At 48.8% G+C, this 19322-nt stretch overlaps 1 protein-coding gene across 3 annotated transcripts in view; it reads right to left on the reverse strand.

Moving 5' to 3' along the window:
• The window catches only part of LOC118091530 (plexin-A4), a 274608-nt gene that overhangs the window by 127619 nt on the left and 127667 nt on the right, over positions 1 to 19322 (reverse strand). For all 3 annotated transcript variants that reach the window (XM_088676445.1, XM_088676446.1, XM_088676447.1), the window contains 3 exons: positions 18746 to 18845; positions 15375 to 15489; positions 2772 to 2972 (listed from right to left, as the gene is read on the reverse strand). In XM_088676445.1, the coding sequence (XP_088532571.1) occupies positions 2772 to 2972; positions 15375 to 15489; positions 18746 to 18845 (416 nt within the window). The remainder of the gene's footprint in view (positions 1 to 2771; positions 2973 to 15374; positions 15490 to 18745; positions 18846 to 19322) is intronic.

Consider the following 19322-nt stretch of genomic DNA (forward strand, 5'->3'; position numbering starts at 1 on the left):
GAACCAACGGAGTCAAATTAACAAGAAGGGAGAATCTGACTAAACATCAGGAAGAGCTTTCTGACAATAAGAGCTGTTCAACAGTGGAACAGACACCCTCAGAAGGTGGTGGACTTTTCTTCATTGGGGGCTTATAAGCCGAGGTGGATGGCTATCGGTCATGGATGCTTTAGCTGGTATTCCTGAATTGCAGGGGGTTGGACTAGATGACCCAAGGGGTCCCTTCCAACTATAATTCTGTGGTTCTAACAAAGTCTCCCAAATGAGGCTTGATTGCTGGCCACTGCCCATCTTTCGTCTTGCCTTGTGCAAGTTTGAGAAAAAACAGACAGAAATATCCAAGCATTTCAGCTTTTCCAAGGAGGAAAGTGTGGCTTTCTTTTATTTTTTTAGAACTTGAAAATGTTTGAATGACCTCAGTTCTTTCTGCTTAGCACATTGATTCCTTGCAGGGCATGCAGCCTTGGCCAAATCGGACCTCCTAAGCACATGCCCAAGCACTGTGTACCTCCATATCTGTCTTGCATCTAGAATAGTTCAGGAATTAGAATAGAAACACCCTACGGTTGGGTGAAGCTGATAACAGGCAATAGTGATGCTAGCATCCAGCCTGTGCAGCTTATTGCGGGAATTATCCATCTCTCTTTCTATCCGACACCACCACCCCCCCCCTAAAAAACAACAACCCTGAATTAGTATTCATTGTGAGGAAAGCATGATGTGATGTGCCTCAGCTTCCTGCCTGTCTGAAGATCGGCTTGGCTTTAGAAAGCTCTGCTCGGGAGGGGAGAAGAAAAGTTTGCAAAATAAATTAAAACCTTTCAGCCGAATCCTTCCCGAGGAAAAAAGGAGCCTCCGAATGACACAGAGGGGTAGCGGAATCGGAACATCCAGATCCAGATTTGTATAGAGGATTTAAATGGTAAAGAAGCTACGTGCGCTGCGAAATTCTCTTAGAATCATAGGATTGTAGAGTTGGAAGGAACCCCAAGAGTCACCTAGTGCAACCTCCTGCAATTCAGGAATCATAGCTAAAGAGTTCCCAATAGGTGGCCCTGCAGCCTCTGCTCAAAAACCTCCAAGGAAGGTGAGTCTACCGCAGAGGTCGGCAAGGTTTATCGGCCATGGACCGGATCACTCCCACGGAGATCATCCATGGGCCAGACTGGTGCAGCGTAACACTGGAAATCGTGTCTGCGCATATCCGCAGCACCAGAAATTGCTTCTGCATATGCTCAGACACCGAAAACCGCGCCTGCACAGAAGCAATTTTCGGCATCTGGACATGCACAGATGCGATTTCCAGTATCTGCGTGTGCGCAGATGCAATTGCCAGTGCAGCTCGGTGAGTCCCCGCACCGTGCTGCACCGGTTTAGCGCAGCGCGCAGGGGACTTGTCAAGTGGGCAGCTCAGTTCGGGGCGGCTCGTGGGCCAGTAAAATGGTCTTCGGGGGCTGCATCCGGCCCATGGGCTGCACGTTGCTGACCCCTGGTATACCGCCTTCAGAGGGAGTCCATTCCACTGTCAAACAGCTCTTGCCATCCGGAAGTTCTTCCTTGTTGTTTGGTTGGAATCTCCTTTCTTGACATTTGAATCTTATTAGTTCTGGTCCTCTCCTCTGGAAGCGAAGAAAACAAGTTTGCTCCATCTTCCATGAGGCAGCCCTTCAGATATTTGAAGGTGGCTGTCGTATCGCTTCTCAGTCTTGTCTTCTCCTGGCTCATATCCAACTCACTCTACTGTTCCTCATTAAGGCTGGACTTAAAGACCATTTATCATCTTGGTCACCTTCCTCTGCACACATTCATATGGATGATGTGGTATTTCTCCCAACCAGAAGAAAATGCCTTTAAAACTGCCAGCCTGCTAGTAGGTAGATCAGGGACCCATATCTTAAGAACATGCTGGATCAGGCCAAGGGCCTGCCGAGTCAAACAATCTCACACTGGGCAAGCAGGTGCCTGTGGGAAACCCAGAGCACTCTACCCATCTGTGGTTTCCAACAAGTGGTATTTGAAAAGCATTGTCTCATCCTGTGGACCTAGAGTATAGATTGCATGCCATCAATAGCCTTCACTTCGACCTATGCCTCTCCCACCTATCGTTTGATTGGAGAATTGCATCACAAAAATTCAGAGAAGCGCAGTTCTCAAACGATAGCTCCGTTTCAGTCTTTGTGTTGGTTCGGAAAGACTCCCATTAAAATGCAAACCATTGTCCCCAGGACCGAATTTAGGTTTGATGAGGCCCTAAGCTACTGAAGGTAATGGGGCCCTTTATCAACTGCCCTTTGTCAACAACAAATTGCCGCTGTTTTTTCTGTGTTGAATATAAGCTATATAGTAATTTATGGACCTAAATAGGTATCTAAAGCCATTTGCACATGTTGCAGTGCAACCAGTCCATGCAGAATGTAGGCACCCTATACAGTATACAGTATAGAAAGGAGTAAACCAGTGGTATTTTAGGGAGCAGGCTAGCAGGCAGGGCCCATGACTTACATCATAGGAGCCTACACAACACAAAACAAAACACTGTTGCTGTATGTAGGCTTTATTTTGTTTTTTATCTTATATTTTGGAAAAGTATATCCAGTTTTTTCCCCTTTGAATTTTTTGTGGGGCCCCAAGAGAGTGGGGCCCTAAGCTATAGCTTCTTTAGCTAATACGTCAATCCGGCACTGATTGTCCACTGATTTCCCCCTATCTCTACCTGCAGTCCAGCCCCCCTCTTCCCTTTCCCATGGCCCAGAGTGGCGGGGCGTACTCACCGAAGTGTTTTGGCACTGGACACTGGAGCTGTTAAACCGCAATGCAGGCACCCTCTTCTCATTGCCCTGGATGCTGATGATGCACTCGTAGCCCCGCTGCCCGGACTGAGGCTGAGGAAGGTTCTTGGCCTTCAGCGTGATCGGCTTGATGACGTCCACAGGCACCAAGATCTTATTGACGTGCAGCAACTGGGGGCAGTCCTGGAGAAAGCAGGGAGGAGGAGGAGGGATGTGAGGGGAAAGAAAGAAATTGCCCCATGCAGTTAGTAAAACGCTTAGTTACGTTTTCCTGATAGGCCGATTTGGAATTTGGCAACTCGCCGCCCCCATTTTCTGGTGCCCATAGAAGGGCAAAGCGCCACCAGAAGTTGCGTCTACGTAGACTCCGGTGTCGCGGGCTGCCAATCCCGGATTTTTCCGTCCAGGACTTAGCAGGTATGCCATGATTGGTATACAGAAGCATTACTGTCTCCAGCTGCCATCCATCAATCGCCCTCTCCTCCATGAATTTGGTCTTTTAAAGCCCTCTAGTTTGGTGGTCATCACCATGGGAGCAAATTTCATAATTTAACCATGTTTAGTGTTAAGAAGTGTTTTCTTTCATCTGCCCCAAATCTTCCAACATTCAGATTCAACCAGGGCCATCTTTAGCATATGCAGCACCCAGGTGCAAAAAACTGCGCAGTGCAAAGTTGGTGAGCTTTTTTTTGGGGGGTGCAACTCTCTCCCATGCCACTGTGGGTGGAGGGAGGAGAGCTATCCCTGCAGAAGCTTGGGAGGGAAGCTGTGCGTCTTGTGTGAGAGCAGCATGTGGGCACTGGGCGGGCCTCTCGACAGCCCGCCAATCCCAGGCACTCAGGAGGGTGGAGCCAGCCAGCTGCCTCAGCGCACACAGCAGAGAAGCCTGTGGCACTCCGACAGGCTCTGCTTCGCTCGGCAGCTGGCCTGGCTCTTCAATCCCCAGGCCCCAAATCTTGGCCCCAGACTCTTGGCCTGGCGCCCCTGAGAGCCTAGCACCCGGGTGCCCCGCACCCCTAGCACCTATGGGTAAGCCGGCCCTGGATCCAACTACCATCTACCTTGGCCACCTTGGTCCATCTGTATTGACTTGAGCAGTTCTCCAGGTTTCCAGGCAGGGGGTGTTCCCCGCTTTACCTGCAGATGCCACTGGGGCCTTCTGCATTCAAAGCAGCTGCTCTACTACTGAGCTGCGCCCCTTCCCCCTTTTCTGTTACGCAGGGGAGCTGCCCTTTAATTTGTCCTCACCCCATTCTAAAGAAAGAGAAGGAGAGGCAGCAAAGCAGCACATTCTGCCGGGGGGGGGGCTGATTTCAGGTGCCCGATTTCAAGAACTGGCGATGGGAAGGGAGGGACGAAGGGAACGAGTGACTCAAAGCACCGGGAGGGGGAAGCGGAAAGACGCGTGGCTTGAGAGAGATGCGGGGATCTCTCCTCACAGCAGATGGCGGATACCCCTCATAGGCACAAACAGTTGAGCAACACCAAGGAATGGATGAGCTGCGGAACAGCTGCAGTTACCCTGACTAGGAATGGCATTATGGAGACTGTCAATCATGCTGTTCTGGGGGTGAGATGGACCACAAATAGCATCAGGTGTGTTTGCGAGGAAATTATGCCCACCAGGCCAGGCTCTGGTCAAACGGTATGGAATCCCCAAAAGCTTTCAACACACAGCTTTTGTTGAGTAATGCAATGCTATTTTAAAAAGTTGCAGAAATATGTATTTCCCAGAACATATATTTAAAAATATATACATAGTATATATTAATAAAAAGCTGTTTGGAAACAGCTGCATTTGTTGCCAGTTTGCTTCCTGGCCCAATTCAAGGTGCTCCTGTTGAGTGTTTAAAGCCATAAATGACTCAGACCCCAAAATTTCTGGGAGACCCCTTCTTCCCTACAGACCCCATTGGGGATTCAGATCAGAAAAGGGGATGTTTTTGTAGTCTACTACCCTCAGAAGAGTGATGGCAACCCAGGACAGGGCCTTCTCTGTGGCAACTCCTAAGTGAGCACGAGAACAGACTTCTCGGTCAGGTCAATGACCTGTCCAACCCAGCATCCTTTTCTCACAGTGACCAACCAAGATGCCTGTGGGAAACTCACAAGCAGGATTTGAGCAATAATAATAATAATAATAATGATAATAATAATAATAATAATAATAATAATAATAATAATAATAATAATATAATCCTTGTTTAGGGAAGCTTTTAATGTTTAATAAATTATTGTATTTTAATATTTCTGTTGGAAGCCACCCAGAGTGGCTGGGGAGGCCCGGCCACATGGGCAGGGAATAAATAATAAATAATAATAATAATTATTATTATTATTATTATTATTATATACATTTTTTAAAAGAGGTGAAGCTCTCGCCACACAGGTGTGTCTGGCACCTACATGGTATAATTTCCAAAAGATAACCTGGGATAGCTCAGTTGGTAGAGCATGAGACTCTTAATCTCAGGGTTGCGAGTTCGAGCCCCACATTGGGCAAAAGATTCCTGCATTGCAGGGGGTTGGGCTAGATCAGGCACCCCCAAACTGCGGCCCTCCAGATGTTTTGTCCTACAACTCCCATCTTCCCCAACCACTGGTCCTGTTAGCTAGGGATCATGGGAGTTGTAGGCCAAAACATCTGGAGGGCCGCAGTTTGGGGATGCCTGGACTAGATGATCCTCGTTGTCCCTTCCAACTCTACAATTCCGTGAGTCTATATGCTGAAGACTCATCTCTGCCCCCTGGCCTTTGGCACCTGAGAGGTGTGCTTTCCTACGACTGTAATTTGTCTTAAACTGCTTCTAAAGTTGCATTTTAAATGGTTGAGACCCACCCTGGGAACCTCAAGGTGAAGGGAGATTAATAAATCAAATCAATAATAATGAAAAATAATCATCATAGGTGAACAAAGTTTCTTTTTGGAAAAGGAACCCTGGGATGGGTCCCAGGAGGGGAACTCCGAGTCAGAGCACAAAGGCAAGCAAGAAAGCCAGAGAAGTTAAGAAAAGGGGGAAGAAATTTGGAGATTTCCTTCTCGCACACCACCCCAAGCCGGCGCCATAACCTTTTTGATCATCCTCGTTTCAAATTCATTAACAAGAGGCAATTGCCGAGGCCCCAATAAAAGGATTCGTTAGCATATAAAAAGGTTTGAGGCTCTGTTAGGAAGTTCATTATAGATAATTGAAGAGGCGAGGGCCGTAAAAAAGGCGAAATCCTCTTCCCAATGTGTGACTTTATCTGATTGACCTAATGTACTTCCTAATTGAAATTTTAAAAGGCAATTTCTCGGAAAGAGGGGATACAACCGAGTTGCGGGTCTCGCCCTCTGTGCCCAGCATGCAAGCCTTGGGTACGGCCCAAGATGAGGGAGAGAGAACTTTTAAAAAATGAGATCCTTCCCTAATCCACCTCCATCCCTACACTGAGCCCAAGAAATAAGCCATAGAAATTAGAATACAGTGGTACCTCGCGAGATGAATGCCCTGCGAGACGAATTTTTCACAAGACGAATGCGTCTTGCGACCTGATGGTGACTCGCAAGACGAATCCGTTTTGCGAAAAATTCCTCTTGCAAATCGCGGTTTCCCATAGGAATGCATTGAAATTTAATTAATTCATTCCTATGGACAAAAAAAAAATTTCAATGCATTCCTATGGGAAACCGCGATTCGCAAGACGATTTTTTCGCAAAACGAATTGACTCGCGGCACAAATTAAATTCGTCTTGCGAGGCACCACTGTATATGCAGTTGGGCAATGTCGGACTGGGACCTGGGAGACCAGGGTTTGTCACACGCACAACACTTACACAATGTGTTGTGTGCATGATGCCGCGTGTGCATAACGGGCATCGGCCCTCCCCCATCTTGGTCGCAAGATGGTGCCTCTGTGCCAGGGTCACCCACTCAGCTAGGCAGCTCACTGGGTGACCCTGGCACAGAGGCACCATCTTGCGACCAAGATGGGGGAGGGCCGATGCCCGTTATGCACGCGCGGCGTCATGCACACAACACATTGTGTAAGTGCTGTGCGTGTGACATCACACACGGGCAACGCACATCAATGGGAGGAGGCTGAGTGGGGAGCCCAGCACGGCACAGCTCCCTCTCTCACACTCAGGAGGAACAAGCCATTGAACTGCTCTGTGATTGGCCTCCTCCACTCCCTCAGCATCAAGGGGCCCCACCTCCGTGCCAGCAAATATTGCTATGGTCAAAGAGCTCTCTAACCCTAAGAGTTGGTGCACCTGCTGTGGCGCCAGTTACTGTCTCCCAGTCACTAACCTCCCTCCCTCCCTCCCTCCTCCGCAGGGTCGCTGTGAGGACAACATGAGGATGCTGAGACTCATGCACAACAGCTTGAGCTTTTGGGAGGAAAGGTGGGGTATAAATGTACTGAACAAAAACCCACAATTTGCACGCATCTGTAAATTGTTCCGCCTGGCAGACGCAAGCCCCATGCTGCCGTTTCGGGCAGTGCGGGGGCCCGAGTCACTGTGTCACTCCCAGGAGAGATGCCTGACTCGGGCACACTGCAGGCCGGGCCCTGCGGTAAGTGTCGACCCCCACAGTGTGCCGTTTTGTTACCCCCCCTCAAGGATGACACCCGGGGCGGACCGCACCCCCCGCTCCCCCCTTCCTACGCCCCTGGTTCTGCTGCTGTACATGCATGCAGTGGCAGAACTAGGACCAAACAAAAGATCAGACCACAATCCCAAATCTGACCCAAATCTGGCTAAGGGGCTTAGGATGCGGCATAAACACTGTTGCACAAGCAGAGAGCCTTCATAAAGAAGGCTGATTGTCGAAGAATTGATGCTTTTGAATTATGGTGCTGGAGGAGACTCTTGAGAGTCCCATGGACTGCAAGAAGATCAAACCTATCCATTCTTAAGGAAATCAGCCCTGAGTGCTCCCTGGAAGGACAGATCCTGAAGCTGAGGCTCCAATACTTTGGCCACCTCATGAGAAGAGAAGAATCCTTGGAAAAGACCCTGATGTTGGGAAAGTTGGAGGGCACAAGGAGAAGGGGACGACAGAGGACGAGATGGTTGGACAGTGTTCTCGAAGCTACGAACATGAGTTTGACCAAACTGCGGGAGGCAGTGGAAGACAGGAGTGCCTGGTGTGCTATGGTCCATGGGGTCACGAAGAGTCGGACATGACTAAACGACTAAACAACAACAACAACAAGCAGAGAGAGACTCTACCAGCAGGTCAGTACTCCAAAGGGGCACCACTACCAAAACCTCTGCAGGCACTAACTATCTACCAGCAGTGATTTGCCAGAGGTAGAGCCTGGAAGGCGATGAGAGTCTTGGGGTCCGTTCCTCCCAAAATGGCAGAAAATGGCACTAGTAGTGTGGTGATTTCCCCTCTGAACAATGTCAATACAGTCATACCTCATGTTCCATTCGCTTCATGTTACATTTTTTCAGGTTGCGTCCCGCGGCGACCCAGAAGTACCGGAAAGGGTTACTTCCAGGTTTTGCCATTCACACATGCGCAGTAGCGCTAAATCACGCTTTGCGCATGCGCACAAGCACCAGATCACGCCGCGCACCTGCGCAGATATGGTACTTCAGCTTGTGGGCTTTTCATGTTGCGAACGGGCCTCCGGAACAGATCCCGTTCGCAACCAGAGGTACCACTGTACAAGGAATTTAAGCTGTTCTCAACATTAACTACATTTATCATCTCACCTTTTTCCTCCAAGGAGCTCAAGGAGGCGTACCTGTTTCTCTCCCCTCCCTTCATGCCCACAACAATCTTCTGAGGTCACTTAGGGTGAGCCCTTAGCTTGTTGTGATTTCTTGGGGCAGATGCCGTTCCCCCCCCCCTTTTCCTTAAACTGCAACGCAACTCCGACTGCGAGTAACAGCGACAATGTCCAAATGCATTCTGGCATTGCCTGCGTTTGTTTTGTTTCTTGCGAAAAGAAGCACGAGAAGCTGCAAGCTAATGTGCCGAGGAAAGCGGAGGCGGTAATAAGCATGCCATGCACCGCGCATAGCTCCTGATTTACAGCTCGCACTGTGTTTACATTATTACACTACTAATTTCCACGGTCATAAAATCATATTTATATTTTATGCCATGGAGCAGGGGAGGGAGGGGAAGGAGACTAAAGAGATCTTATTAGATCATAAAAGAGGAATCAGGTCAGTGATAACACAGGGAGGACTTCAAGCCCTGTAAATTTCCTTTGTATCTTTTGGCCAGCCTTGCCACATCTCTCTCTCTCTCTCCCCACCCTTACCAACTCTGCCATCGCCTCCAAAGTCACACCGTTCCCTTGAGTCAGAGAACCAGCCCAGGAGAGGCTCCAGCCGGCCAAAAGGATCCTTTAACGCACCATATATTTTATCTGCATTTCCTAAAAGTTTATGGCGCCATTAGCTTGATGGATGACGTACATATTTATTGGCACAGAAGTAATAATGGAGAAGGAAAATGCCCATAACCTTAAAAGGTAACTGAGGAAAAGAAGTGCAGCCTTGGGGATTTATGGAAGGCATAAACGTCTGTAGATAACAACAGAATAATTGAGTATTGGACTGCTGGTGGCTCCGACAGGCTCCATCCTAGTTAAGGGGGCTGTCAGGGACTCCTCCCCATAAAACCGGTTTTATTTCCTTTGTTTATTTTTTAGTGCTGGCGAGAAGTGTCTCTGAGCAAAAGCCTGAGGATGCCCCCCCCCCTTCTCTTTTTACTCTCCATCCCAAGATCTAGCTGCTTTTGCAAAAAAACCAGGTGTTTTTTTTTCTTTTTTTGGCATAAAGATCCTGCTTGATCAGGCCAATGGCCCATCTCGCCCAGCACCCTTTTCTCGCAGCAACGCTTCTGAACCCCAGTTTCTGGAAACCACAGGAGTAGGGTGTGCTATTGTGCTTGGGTCCTCCTTGCCGGTTGCCCACTGAGGCATCTGGTTGGCCACCATGAGAAGAGGATGCCAGACTACACGTTCCATTGGCCTGATCCAGCAGACAATTCTTATGCTCCTATGGGAACTGCAGGAGGGCAGAGGGCAGGACCCCCCCCCCCAGTGTCCCTATTTCCCAGGGACAGCTCTGGTTTCTCAGAAGCCACCTCAGTTTCTGATTTGATCCTGGAATGTCCTGCTTTTCCTTGTTGTTGTTGTTTAGTCATTTAGTCGTGTCCGACTCTTCGTGACCCCATGGACCAGAGCACGCCAGGCACTCCTGTCTTCCACTGCCTCCCGCAGTTTAGCCAGACTCACGTTCGTAGCTTCGAGAACACTGTCCAACCATCTCGTCCTCTCTCGTCCCCTTCTCCTTGTGCCCCCCATCTTTCCCAGCATCAGGGTCTTTTCCAGGGAGTCTTCTCTTCTCTTGAGGTAGCCAAAGTCTTGGAGCCTCAGCTTCAGGATCTGTCCTTCCAGTGAGCACTCGGTGAGCTGATTTCCTTAGGACATCCCTATTTTCATCAGAGGGTATGGTAGGATGTCCTTATTGTCCCTGGAGAAATGGTGGGGGGTATAGAGCAGGCATAGGCAAACTCGGCCCTCCAGATGTTTTGGGACTACAACTCCCATCATCCCTAGCTAACAGGACCAGTGGTCAGGGATGATGGGGGTTGTAGTCCCAAAACATCTGGAGGGCCATGTTTGCCTATGCCTGGTATAGAGTTATGCGAACCCCGAGCCAAGGAGATAAGTAAGTATAGAACCTTTGGAAGAAATCTGAAGGCAGCCCTGTATAGGGATGTGCTTTTTTAATGTTTAATGGGTGGTGTATAAATAATAAAATGATGATGATGATGATGATGATGATGATGATGATGATGAAATAGGATGTCCCTATATTCATTGGATAAATGTTGGAGGGTATGAGGGTGCCGCTGTTGTGCTCAGGTCCTGCTTGCCATCGAGGCACCCGGTTGGCCACTGTGAGCGCAGAATGGGCCATTGGCCTGATCCAGGAAGCTCTTCTGATGCTCTTTAGTCTTTCTCCTCTCTCTGGGCAGCTTGCAGGGCAGCCTCTGCTTGGCTTCCTAAGGCCCGCTCCCCGGCTCGTTCTTCTTCTCGCACCTGTTACGAACCTTTTCATTTCTCCACCTGGAGAGCATCCATTCCGGAGACCCAAGTGGGGCAGCAAATCTCGCTCCTTAAGTGGAGGGGAAGGGACAAAGGAAATCAGCGCATTTGAACCTGAAGGGTCTCTTGAAGGCCTGCTAACATGCAGCAGATGTTCCGGAGGAAACACACAGCCGTGGGATCTGCCAAACCCTGTGATGAATTAATATTTGAAGCCCTCATTCTTTTATGTGCCCCAAAGCATGAATGAGCTGGCATGAAATACTTGCAGCAAACAAGATATTTCTTCCTCCTCCTCTTCTTCTTCTTCTTCTTCTTCTTCTTCTTCTTCTTCTTCTTCTTCTTCTTCTTCTTCTTCTTCTTCTTCTTCTTCTTCTTCTTCCCCCCTCTCCGCTTTTCTTTTTCGTGGCAAAATGAACCCCCCCTTTGCTTCTCTGAGTGGAGGGAGTGGGGGGGAAATGAGCAAGCACCTGAAAACAGCTAAGCATGAAAAGATGAAAAACTCCTTCAAGGTAATTAGATGATTAAGAACCTTTTAAGCTCAGGACCTAACAGATTTTGTTATCTGCAGTTGCTCTTTTTACACATTCCAAGCTTTTATTCTCTGCTTACCGCCCGCCTTATTGCAACCCCCCCCCAATCTCCCGCTGCTGCCCTGCGCCGCCACCCACTTGGTTCCTACTAATACGAAGCTGAAATCCTTTTCAGAGTCCTGAACAAGATACTGTTCATCTCTCACACGACAAAAGAAACGCAGGCAACAGAGGCTTACTTCTTCATCCCGTCCATTCAAACCAGGCTGGCTTACGGCATGCGGCCGACGCCAGCGATACAGGAGGGTTGTGATGGTAGGAAGGAATCATTGAAAGCAGTAGCAGGAGAGGTTTCGGTGGGAGGAAGAAGTCTTTCTCGCAGCCACGAGGGCCAAATTAGAACAGAAGAACTTGAGAAGAGCCTGCTAGGTCAGGCCAATGGCCCAACTAGCCTAGCACCCTGTTCTCACAGTGGCCAACCAGACGCCTCTAAGAAACCCGCAAGCAGGATCGGAGCACAAGAGCAACTCTCCCTTCCTGGGGTTTCTAGTAACTTGTATTCAGAAGCATCACTGCCTCGGAACATGGAGACAGAGCCTAGCAGCCATCAACAGGCCTCTCCTCCAAGAATCTGTCTAATAATAATAATAATTTATTTATACCCCGACCATCTGGCTGGGTTTCCCCAGCCACTCTGGGTGACTTCCAACAAAAATATTAAAATACACTAATTTCTTAAAGATTAAAAGCTTCCCTAAACAGGGCTGCCTTCAGATGTCCTCTAAAAGTCTGGTAGTTGTTTCTCTTTTTGACATCTGGTGGAAGGGCGTTCCACAGGGTGGATGCCACCACCGAGAAGGCCCTCTGCCTGGTTCCCTGTAGCTTTGCTTCTCACAGTGAGGGAACCGCCAGAAAGCCCTCGGCACTGGACCTCAGTGTCCGGGCAGAATGATGGAGGTGGAGACGCTCCTTCAGGTATACTGGACCAAGGCCGTTTAGGGCTTTAAAGGTCAGCACCAACACTTTGAATTGTGCTCGGAAACGTACTGGGAGTCAATGCAGGTCTTTCAAGACCAGTGTTATGTGGTCTCGGTGGCTGCTCCCAGTCACCAGTCTAGCTGCCGCATTCTGGATTAATTGTAGTTTCCGGGTCACCTTCAAAGGTAGCCCCGCGTAGAGCGCATTGCAGTAGTCCAAGCGAGAGATAACTAGAGCATGCACCACTCTGGCAAGACAGTCCGCAGGCAGGTAGGGTCTCAGCCTGCGTACCAGATGGAGCTGGTAGACAGCTGCCCTGGACACAGAATTGACCTGCACCTCCATGGACAGCTGTGAGTCCAGAATGACTCCCAGGCTGCGCACCTGGTCCTTCAGGGGCACAGTTACCCCATTCAGGACCAGGGAGCTCCCCACACCTGCCCGCCTCCTGTCCCCCACAAACAGTACTTCTGTCTTGTCAGGATTCAACCTCAATCCGTTAGCCGCCATCCAACCTCCAATCCTCTCTTAAAGCCATCTAGCCTGGTGGCCATCACTGCCTCCAGTGGGAGGGAGTTCCATAGTTTAACTATGCACTCTTACTTGAATTCTGCTTGCTGGTTTTCCACAGCTATTTGATTGGCCCGTTTGAGAACAGCGTGCTGGACTAGATGGGCCACTGGCCTGATCCTACAGGGTCTCCTTACATTCTTAGGGAGGTCTAACATCATCTGCATGGTCACAAGTCTGCCATCCTTGCCTTCTGATATGCTGACAACCACAAGAAGGAATGTAAGCCTTTCGTTGCATCCCCCTCCCACAAATATTAGAGAATGCATAAGTTGGCATGATCTCTCTATTACGGTAACAACCCACTGCTCCACATCTTCTTTGCTTCTTAATAAATATCCCAGTCCTAAGCATGGTTCTGTCTTTGTCCTCTCGAGCACCACCTTATCTTTCCAACAATTCATTCCACAAAGGACGGAACTGCCAAGCGTGTTGCAAACCAGCAGGGCTCAATTCTCCCAAGCCTTCGACGCAAAGGGAAATTATACGTCAGAGTGAAGTATCCCTGTTGCAAATCATCCCACCATATTGTCAGCCTGTTTTGATTGAGCTCAGCGCCTGAAGCGTAAATATTCTTGCTTTATTGCCAAGCTGAAGTTTTGAACAAGACACGGACAGGCCTTTCCAAAGTCTGCGCTTTGTGTGAGCAATGGCAATTTGGATCTTAATCAGGTGAATGAGTGAAAATGGACTAATATGATCTTTTGTAAAAGAAGACTTGTCGCCAACTGGACCATTAGGGGGCAACTGTTATTGCAGATACTACCGTATATAGAAGCAGCTTTGGAATACTGTTCCATATCCGCTCCAGATCTGAGAAATAATGCTATGAACTGCTTTTAGGTGCCATTATAGGTACACCTGTATAATTGGGATGCGGGTGGCACTGTAAAACACTGAGCCTAGGGCTTGCCGATCGGAAGGTTGGCGGTTCGAATCCCCACAATGGGGTGAGCTCCCGTTGCTCAGTCCCAGCTCCTGCCAACCTAGCAGTTCGAAAGGACGTTAAAGTGCAAGTAGATAAATAGGTACCGCTCCGGCGGTAAGGTAAACGGCGTTTCCGTGCGCTGCTCTGGTTCACCAGAAGTGGCTTAGTCATGCTGGCCACATGACCTGGAAGCTGTACGCTGGCTCCCTCGGCCAATAAAACAAGATGAGTGCCGCAACCCCAGAGTCGGTCACGACTGGACCTAATGGTCAGGGGTCCCTTTACCTTAAAAGCTTTCTTACACTTCAAGAACAAAGGCAGTATTCCACCAAATAACGATGGAATGGCTTCAGCTTGCACAACGAGACTGTGGGGCTTCCTTCGCCCTTGATCTGGAGACTGCAGCTAGTGTAGAATGCTGCAGACCGGTTGCTGACAGGGGTGAAGCCTGGTTAGCAGATTTTGAATATCTGATTGTTTTGATTTGTTGCGACATTTCCTAAGTTCCGTGTCCCGTTGCAGAGGTAGTCGAAACTCTGACTGCTGTTGCCCACCAGAGATACTTCTCAGGTGTTGACTGCCACTGCAACGTCTTTGGAAGGCAAAAGACTGGCGCTGTTACATAGCAAATATTTTTGGGATGTTATTTATTGATTTGATTTCATTTAGAACCCTCCTCCTTTCTCCGAGGAGCTCAAGGTTGAAGAACAATGGTTCTCCCTCTCCTCATTTCCTCCCCACGACGACCCTGTGAGGTAGGTTTGGGCTGAGAGGCAAGAGCGACCGGCCCAAGGTCATACTCAATTTCATGGCCGAGTGGAGATTCGAACCCTGGTCTCCCAGGTCCTAGCCCAAGTCTCCAACCATTCTACTACCACTGGCTCTGTTGGATATTGACACATTCACATTGACACATACCCAGAAAGATTATTTGGAGGCTATTCACCCAGAAAGATTGTGATGAGAAAGGAAGTGGAGTCCATTATTGCCACAGACCAGAAAGATGATGATTAAATTTATTACCTGCCCTTCACCAGTAGCTACCGTAATGGGTTACAACCATTTTAAATACTGAATTAAAAGCAATCAAAGCAGATTGCAACCACAGGAATAGGGTGGGCCTGGAAGACACACATCTCAGGTGTTAAATGTCAGGCGTTTCATAGAATCATAGGATCTTAATAGTTGGGAGGGTCCAAAGAATCATCTAGTCTGACCCCTGGCAATGCAGGGATACCAGCTAAAGCATCCATAACAGATGGCCTGAAAGCTGGGCAGGGAAGAAGCCAGACACGCCTTATGTGAAGGAAATTCCACAACTTAGGGGCTGCCACAGAGAAGGCCCTCTCCTTGGCCACCCCTCTCCCCAGCCTGGAACATTCCCAGATGAAGCCAACAAATCACATTTCTAATACTCTGTCCAAGTTTCCTCCCCACCCATTCCCCTTTGAGGCATGATGGCGGACCCTGGCAAACATCCCACAGGGCATTCCTGCCTTTCGGCCTTCCTACCTCAGGAACTTTGACTCGTCCTTCCAAGAAGTGGCAGTTGAGGGGTTCGTGAGTACAGACGTGGCGGTATTTGCACCAGTGGCACCGGTAAGGGCTCTCCACACACGACAGGCACCTGGGCAAAAGGGAGAAGAGGAGAAGGAAATTGAGAGACTCCAAATGCAAAATATGATCTAGACATTTAAAGAAGGCACAGGAAAAACAACCACATCATGCGGATGCGGAGGGGGATCAAAGAAAATTATTATTATTATTATTAGCATGAATATTTATTTGCTGCTTTTTTCACAAAAGTGACTCAAAGTGGCTTAAAATAAGCATTAATGCCCATTATAAGAACAAGAATAAAAGAGGAAACTGAAACGATCATGATAGATAGATAGATAGATAGATAGATAGATAGATAGATAGATATAAAATTTGTTTAGGGAGGCTTTTAATGTTTAATTTATTATTTTATTTTTCTGTTGGAAGTCGCCCAGAGTGGCTGGGGAGACCCAGCCAGATGGGTGGGGTATAAATAAATAAATTATTATTATTATTATGTTGTTGTTGTTGTTGTTGTTGTTGTTGTCGTCCACCTTTTCCTCCAAGGAGCTCAAAGCTCTCCCCCACCTCATAAATCCCCACAACAGCCCTGTGAGGTAGGTAAGGTGGCTAAGTGGCAGTGTCTAGCCCAAGGTGACCCAGGGAGCTTCCTGAGTGAGTAGAGATTTGAACCCTGGTCTTTCCTGGGTCCTAGTCTGAAGTCTAACCACTACACCACACTGGCTCATAAAAGGCAGATCCCACGTAACCCGTGCCATTGAAAAGACGAGCAGCAGAAGAGGCCACAACTATACTTAAGTTCTGTCCTCAACGAGGGCCAGAAGCGTGGGAGAATAAAAATGTTTCTGCCCCAAGCCTGGGCACAGACAAGGATGATGCCAGGCACACCTGTGTGGGCAGAGCATTCCATGAATGGGGAGCCACCACTGAAAAGGCCCCCTCCCCATGTCCCTACCCTTTGAAACTGCTTCGGAGGAGGCACACAGAGAAGGGCTTCACGTGAGGAATGCAAGATATTGGGGTCCTGAGCTAAGTAAGTCTTTAAAGGTCAAAAGCAGCACTTTGAATTGAGCCAATTGGTAGCCAAGACTGTTTTTTTTAATGTTTAGACCACCCTGCTCTATTCAATGATCTGGCCGCTGATTTCTGCAGCAGCTGCAGCTTCCAAACTACCTTCAAAGGCATCCCCACATGCAATGCATTGCAGCAATCTAACTGAGGGGTGATGTTATGCAACTGCTGGGCGGCTTACAGCATATATAAAAAACTGTAAATCATCAGACATTAAAAATTTCCTGATACAGAGCTGCCTTCAGATGCCTTCTAAAAGCCAGATAGTTGTTTATTTCCTTGACATTTGAAGGGAGGCCGTTCTACATGGCGGGCGCCACCACCGAGAAGGCCCTCTGCCTGGTTCCCTGTAACCTCACTTCTCGCAGTGAGGGAACCGCCAGAAGGCCCTTGGAGCTGGACCTCAGTGTCTGGGCTGAACGATGGGGTATACAGGGCTGAGGCTGTTTAGGGCTTTAAAGGTCAGCACCAACACTTTGAATTGTGCCTGGAAACGTACCGGGAGCCAATGTAGATCTCTCAGGACCAGTGTTATATGGTCTCGGCGGCCGCTCCCAGTCACCAGTCTAGCTGCCTCATTCTAGATTAGTTGCCGTTTCCAAGTCACATAGCATAGCTGTAGCCTCTAAAACACTGCATACAACAGATGAATCCAGCCAAAATTTCTCAAAGAATTTTCGGACTGGGAGGGATCCCAGGGGACATCCAGATCCAGTCCAACCCCTTGCAATGCGGTAACGGCAGCTCAATCAAAACTGAATTGCTGAGAATTTCAATGTTCAGGGTCTTAACCCTCAAAGGAAGCCTGGCCATGACGGAGGCTCAGAAACTAGAGGGCAATGCTAGGATCAGACCCCAGCATCCACAATCTTTCTGCCCTGTCCTTGTCATAGGAACTCCCTACTTCCCTTCCTCGCTGCAAATGTAAGCCTAGACATGAAAGCAAATATCTCATAATTGCTGTGTACACATTTTTCTTTTTGTAAAAAAGAAAGAAAGAAAGAAAAAGGCTAGGGAACTCCCTGGGTTATTCCTATTCCGCCTGTATCCCCGATGCAAACACTCCGCCTCCCTCTCCTCTTGGTGAAATCTGTCTCTGCTTCAATCCACCGAAGACTCGGCTGTTCTTTAAATTGATAACAAGCTCCTGCTCTGATAAATCAAATTAAAAATGGATAGTGTATTATAGTTTGTCAAGTCAGAAAGCAAAACACGCCATAAATATTTAAACGCCAGCATCTCTGGGTAGCTGAAGTTGGGTTTCCAACCGCCTCCCCCTTCTTCTTCTTCCCCCTTCGAATTCCACCTGCGCTGCTGTTTGTCAAAGTGGCAGAGACGGGAAAATAGGATTTGGCGCCGCTTGCGAATTGGCAAACTGAAGCAAATATCTCTCCCTGGTGCAGCAAGAGCACACTTCGAGGGCGAGGAAGGCTGCGATGGAGCACCAGTCGCGGTAAAGGGTGCCACAAAAATCTGGGCTGCTAAAGATACGGTAGGTGCATGCCATGGGAACACTCGATCTCCTGGCACATGTGAATTGCACAACCCTACGTTTGTACAAAGGACATGGGTGGCACTGTGGAGTTAAACCACTGAGCCTAGGGCTTGCCGATCAGAAGGTCGGCAGTTCAAATCCCCACGACAGGTGAGCTCCCGTTGCTTGGTCCCAGCTCCTGCAGTTTGAAAGCACATCAAAGTGCAAGTAGATAAATAGGTACCGCTCTGGCGGGAAGGTAAACGCCGTTTCTGTGTGCTGCTCTGGTTCGCCAGAAGCAGCTTAGTCATGCTGGCCACATGACCCAGAAGCTGTAAACCAGCTCTCTTGGCCTGTAAAGCGAGATGAGTGCCGCAACCCCAGAGTCATCTGCGACTGGACCTAATGGTCAGGGGTCCCTTTACCTTTACCTTTATGTTTGTACAAACAGGGGTGCCTCCTGATATGCGTTTGAAGCAGGATCATTTCCCCAAAGAATCCTGGGAGCCGTGTTTCGTTATGGGTGCTGAGAGTTATTAGGAGACACCCCCAGTCCCCCAAAAGCATACCCTCCATGTGCCCCAGGGACAGCCCCAGAATTACAAACGGCATCTGGCTTCTGATTTGATCCCAGAATGTCCCTATTTCCTTTGTCAGCGCTACCACCACTAAGCTCAGGGAGGAGGGTGAGCTGGAATGTTTTGGAGGGTGTGCGGAAAGAGCTACAATTCCCAGAGTTTGCCGGGGAGAGGGATTGGCGGTTCAAGCGCAAACTTACGAGTTGTGGACGCTGCAGTTGTAGAAGACAAAGCTGGTGCTGGCAAAAGTCATCCCCGTTTCCTTGGATTTGAGCTGGAGCTGGACAATGTGGTGGTCTCCTGGGAGAGGAAGAAGAAACAGGGCTTATTCCATCTGGTTGGCAACTGCCTGTCTAGGGAGAGAATGGAAGAGTGCGCCTTTGGGGGTGAAGTCAATCCATTGGAGAGTTACAATGGCAGCTGTGGTTGTAGAGGCTGATGTGGGAGGGAGACAAGGTACAAGAGAAGCTGCCTCATACTGAGCCAGACCATTGGTTTGTCAAGCTCAATACTGTCTACACTGACTGGCAGCAGCTCTCCAGGGTTCATAGCTGCCAAGTACCCCGTTTTCTCCGGGAAAACCCCGATTTTACTTACCTTTTCCCGGTGGCCCCCCATATCACTTCGTCTCCCATTTTTCTCCGTTATTTTCTCCTGCCGGCGGCCATTTTTTTCCTTTCCAATTTGCCCTTCTATGGGCACAAAAAATGGCCGCCGCCGGCTTCAAAAGTCGCATCTACGCATGTCCGGAAGCGCATATACACGACTTCCGGTGTC

Source organism: Zootoca vivipara, chromosome 9, assembly GCF_965207765.1.
Source record: "Zootoca vivipara chromosome 9, rZooViv2.hap1.1, whole genome shotgun sequence".
Classification (NCBI taxonomy): Eukaryota; Metazoa; Chordata; class Lepidosauria; order Squamata; family Lacertidae; genus Zootoca; species Zootoca vivipara.